Below are 4,839 nucleotides of genomic sequence, written 5' to 3'. Positions count from 1 at the left end.
CCCCGGCCCGACCAATCCCTTTTCTTACATGTAAGTCACCCCTAAAGTAGGCCTAACGTACCCCTGTGGGCAGGGTGCAGTGTCTATGAAAGGCAGGACATGCCCTGATGTGTGGGGCATGTCCTGATAGTGAATTACTGCCAATTTCGTTTTTCACTATTGTAAGGCTATCACATAGAACAGAATGGGGAGTTGACTTATAACATCTTATAAGTATAACTGCCCATGGGAACAAGGTAATTGAGTTTAGTGAGCCTGAACTCAGAATATAAAAATATATCTAGTAGTAAAGATGATTTCTATTTTGTGTGTTTGAAAATACCACTTTTAGAAAGTAGGTATTTTCTTGCCATCCTGTGTGCCTCTGCTAGGTTTGTGTATTGACGGTCTGGCTTTGGAGTGACATGGGCTGGGGATGTGCATTTTGTTCAGATAGCAACATGGGGGAGTTGAGGTGTGTCCTGCCTTTCCAAGGTCAGTGTTGGGCTGAATAGAACCGGGCTGCATTTAGAGTAGGGGGAGTCTGCTTTGGACAATGCTGTCTACAGCTCCTGCAAGGAAGCTGCACTGGAGAGGACAGACCTGGTTTTGGCTGGGCAAAGGGCTTCTCTGCCACTAGAGAATAAGTGAATTTGGACTATAAAAGTTGGGGCCCAGACCCATGAACTTAAAGTGGAACCCCTGCCAAGTAGAAGAGCTGGAAGAAACTGGAGGAGGAGTCCTACCCCTTTGCTGTGTGCTGTCTGGGGTTGGCCTGCAGTGTGTGAGTGTCCTGCTTGAGAAAGTATCTCCAAGGGCTTGGAAGTGGAGCTCGTCCCCTGTTCAAGAGGTCTCAGAAACAGCAAAGCCCTCACCATCCTTCTGGGCACCGTCTCTAGAACTGTTGGTTTCAGTCGCTGTTGAAGAAAAGGGAAACCGACTCTGTCACCGAGTCTGTTGCAGTATTCCGTGTCCTGAAGGCCCCGCAGAAGGCACCACCACACTTTGCACCATGTCCTTGGTCTCACCGACGCTGTCTTGATGATCGTCACTGAGCCGTTGCTTGCACCGCATAGTGTGGGCACCGTATTCTGTACCACCTTACTTCACCCTGCCTGGACATCACTGACACTGTCGCTGCTCGACCGGAACATCAACTGGCTCTGTTGACTGCAACGCAATCTGCCAGCACTGCATCGAGCACCGCCTCACCCTGCACCGTAAGCCTTGGCCTTACTGACACCGTCTGGAAGATCGTCACCGAGCCGCTGCCTGCACCACTTCGTGAGGGCACCGCACCCTGCAACGCTTCCATTTTTGTAACGCAACTGAAATGGTTGCCCCGACCGGCTCGTACCGTGGTGTTGCCGCGTCTGTCTTTGCTTTAGCTGACCCTCACCGATGCAGTCAGGTGGAATTATTAGATCCTGTAGTTTTCTGCATCACAGCAGCCCTGAACGGAGCTAACAACTCGGAGTCGTAAGAACTGTGTTTTTCAGCTATTCCTGCAATATAAAGGTTATCTTGCAAAGTATCTATTTTTGCAGTATTGTGTTGTGGATTTTTTTCAATTTTTGGTCTTGTTTGGTTTAGATAAAGTTTCACTTATTTTTCTAAACTGGTGTGTTGTCCATTTGTAGTGTTTTCACTGTGTTACTGTATTTGTGCACTAGTGCTTTACACACTGCCTCTGAGATAAGCCTATCTGCTCATACCAAGCTACGAAGGGGGTCCGCAGGGGTTATTTTAGAAGTGTATCCCCCTTACCCTGACTCAGAAGTGAGAAGAGAAGTGTGGCCCAATGGTTAGAGCGGCAGACCCTGATGCAGAGGTCTAGCCCGGGACCAGGGTTCAACTCCTCACCTCGGCGGGTCTTGGGCTCAAAATTCCACGGACCTGATAATCCTCGCCTCGGTGCCTATTCCAATCATGGAGTCCCACTCTGCAACTCTGGGCAATAGCTTGCTTAATCTCCACAACGGCCCCCACAACGCTAAGGATGCCTGGCCTCCACCTTGGGGGTACCCAGGAGTGGACGCCTTACAGGCAAAGCCAGGATGGGTTCCACAGCGGTATTCATACAAGTGCCTTGAGACCCTTACGGGTGAGTAGTGCGCTATACAAGTATCAATTTACAGGTTACAGAAGATGGGCCCCTACATGGACAAAGTTTCAAACCATTGCCAACTAGAGACCCCTATTTCTAACAAAGCCTAAATGCTCTTCTCACAGTACCGACAGCTAAGCTGCAGATATCAAATAAGATTTGCATTGTAGGAAGTAAATGTTGTCAATATATCTGTACAACGGAACAAGCATTCAATGGACATCTGGGTGTCGGCCCTAACAGAATGATTGTCTGCATGGAGTATCTTTGCTATGTATAGCATTTGACCTCTGTGCTTCTGCAGCAGTGACGGCCGTTACGGTACAGGAGCAGGGGGAAAACGGACAGTGGGGGGGTAAAGCAAACAAAAAAATATTCAATATCACACACCTGATCAATGCATCTCTGATCTGTCCCACGCCGTGTCTCCTCCGCTTGCGCTCATCATCCAGTAAGCACCCAGGCTTCCCTGAGCCAATCAAAACACTTCAATGCAGCGTTGTGATTGATAAGCGCCCAGGGTCCCCATAGCTAACCCCAACTCTGCAATCCAGCATTGTGATTGGTGTAAGCGCCTTGGTTCAGCACTCAGAAATTGAATGGGGGCCTGAAATGCAGGCTGGATGGAGAATATGCAAAGTGCGCTTGACGCTTTAACTGGCCCAGACGGCCGGCCAAAGCGCCAGGAGCATTTATGAGTGTTTTATGCTGTCTTTTGTGTCCTCTCATTGTCGCATGGTGGGCGTGGCTAGTTTCAGTTCTCTTTCAACATCTTGTGGACCTTGAGGAGTCCCAGTTGTGATGGCGGCGCTCTGTAGGTTGCGTCTTCTGACGGGCCCTGTCGTGCTGCTGCTCTTGCTTAGCGTATGCACCCGGGAGATTTTGGGGAGCACCTGCCGGATTCTCAGGGCTGGAGAGGGCAGAGACGCTGATGGATGTGGCTCCAGTGTGCATTTGGAACATTCTTTTGAACTTGATGACAGCATCAACTTCAAGAAAAGGGGCTCTCTGGTCTGGGGCTTACAGCCGGACCCTAGCATCACCATCTCTCAGAAGCAGCTAACGGAGGATGAGAGAAACACCCTAAGAGATCTGGCGAGCCTCAACGGAATCTACCGCATCAGGATTCCAATCCATTTGGGAGTTGATGAGGTTTCAAACAAGTATGTCACGTCCTTCATCCGTGCTTGCTCCCTTGTGGAGTCTCACCTATCAGACCAAATAAGTGTGCACACAGATGTAACTGGGAACATCATTGGAGTTTCCATTGTGACGATTCCTGGATCTTGCTCTGGAGCGGAAGTTGAGGATGTTGACCTCGAACTCTTCAACACCACTGTTCAGCTGCAGCAGCCCATGCCAGCAGCAGTGCCTGAGACTGCAGCATTTATAGAGCGTCTGGAGATGGAGCAAGCACAAAAGGCCAAGAATCCACAAGAGCAGAAATCTTTTTTTGCCAAATATTGGATGTACATTATTCCCGTGGTTCTCTACTTGATGTTGTCAGGAGCACCAGATGCAGGAAATCAAGGAGGTGGTGGCGGCGGTGGAGGAAGGTGATTGGCTAAAGTTGGAACTCTTGCATCCATCTTCTCTTATGGGAGCTGATTTCTGAAGTGAAGAACTTTGCACATGACTGCAGACTGTCTTTGTGAGACGGCTCAGGACAACATCTCATGTTTAGATTTTTGTCTGTTTTGTATAAAGGTGGGGCATTACAGGAGCAGCGCACAATATGGAGTAATGTCTTATTTATTCTCCCTTTTGAATGGGAGTATTTTGTGTAAAAAAAATTGACGAGTTATGTACGGATTGAAGCAGCCATTGATCCCGTGCCCGAGATTGAGATGTGCTTTGTCTTAGAACAAGGGTTGAGTGCCCAGGACTGTCAATGTCATCATTTTAGAAAGCTCAGACTTCCATAGCTGTTTTTTTCTCAAGGTGTGCTGGATGCATACATTGAATTTTTGATTTCCTCTACATGGGGGCTCTCTGGGATCAAAGGGCGGGGGGGGGGGTAACTTAAATTTTGATCGTATCATGATATACAATAAACACTTCCAGAAATGAGTGTAGCAACCACTCCTCCTCCCTTATGTCAGGGGAGCCAAGCACCACCCTCCCTAACCTAATGATAATAAAAATAGAATGAAAATAACTTCAGTTATTATCATGTTCTTGTTTCTTGTACACTGCTCCGTGAGCAGTGGGGCAACGACCCACCTCTGTTCTGCGAGCTTCCTCTGTTGACATTTCTGCCACCGAATATCATCAGGCCCTCATCTCCAAAAAAGCACAGCTCTTTGACATCTGGGCATCATGGGCCCCAAAAAGCAATGTACGAGAAAAAAGCCAAATAGACACAAGGCTGTTATTTGTTCCTCAAGGGGCAAAAGCTTTCACAAGCTTTTAAATCAGGGTCCTGATGACATATATCTGGAAATGTCTTGTAATTTGATTCTGGTGAGCGCTTGTTAGCATTTGCGAACTTAACACGCCAGGCAAGGAAGACATATTGCAGTGATTGGAAAACAGTAACATTTCAAAACCTTATTTTTGGAGAACATTATAAAACATTATCATTTAATTATATTTATTTGCAAACATCTCTGGGGCGTAAACAATAGTATTTTTGTACTATCTGGGAGGTGTAGAATTATGAATTCACTTCAGAATGTAAAAAGTAGCATCATAGCAGAGCCTGTGTGGTCAGTCTGCTGAGATTCACAAAACAAAGATAAGCTAAGGCAGCA

General features: G+C 47.4%; 1 protein-coding gene across 1 annotated transcript; it reads left to right on the top strand.

Annotated features, from left to right (window-relative positions):
• Positions 1 to 2,859: 2,859 nt before the first annotated feature.
• Positions 2,860 to 4,154, top strand: LOC147718571 (ER membrane protein complex subunit 10-like). Its single transcript, XM_086918510.1, has one exon. The coding sequence runs from the start codon at positions 2,888 to 2,890 to the stop codon at positions 3,644 to 3,646; it is 759 nt and encodes a 252-aa protein (XP_086774636.1). The 5' UTR covers positions 2,860 to 2,887; the 3' UTR covers positions 3,647 to 4,154.
• The last annotated feature ends 685 nt before the right edge of the window (positions 4,155 to 4,839 follow it).

Source organism: Lissotriton vulgaris, chromosome 4_1 (assembly GCF_964263255.1).
Source record: "Lissotriton vulgaris chromosome 4_1, aLisVul1.2, whole genome shotgun sequence".
NCBI lineage: Eukaryota > Metazoa > Chordata > Amphibia > Caudata > Salamandridae > Lissotriton > Lissotriton vulgaris.
The sequence above is the reverse complement of the archived record's forward strand: the minus strand, read 5'-3'. Positions and strand labels throughout refer to the sequence as shown.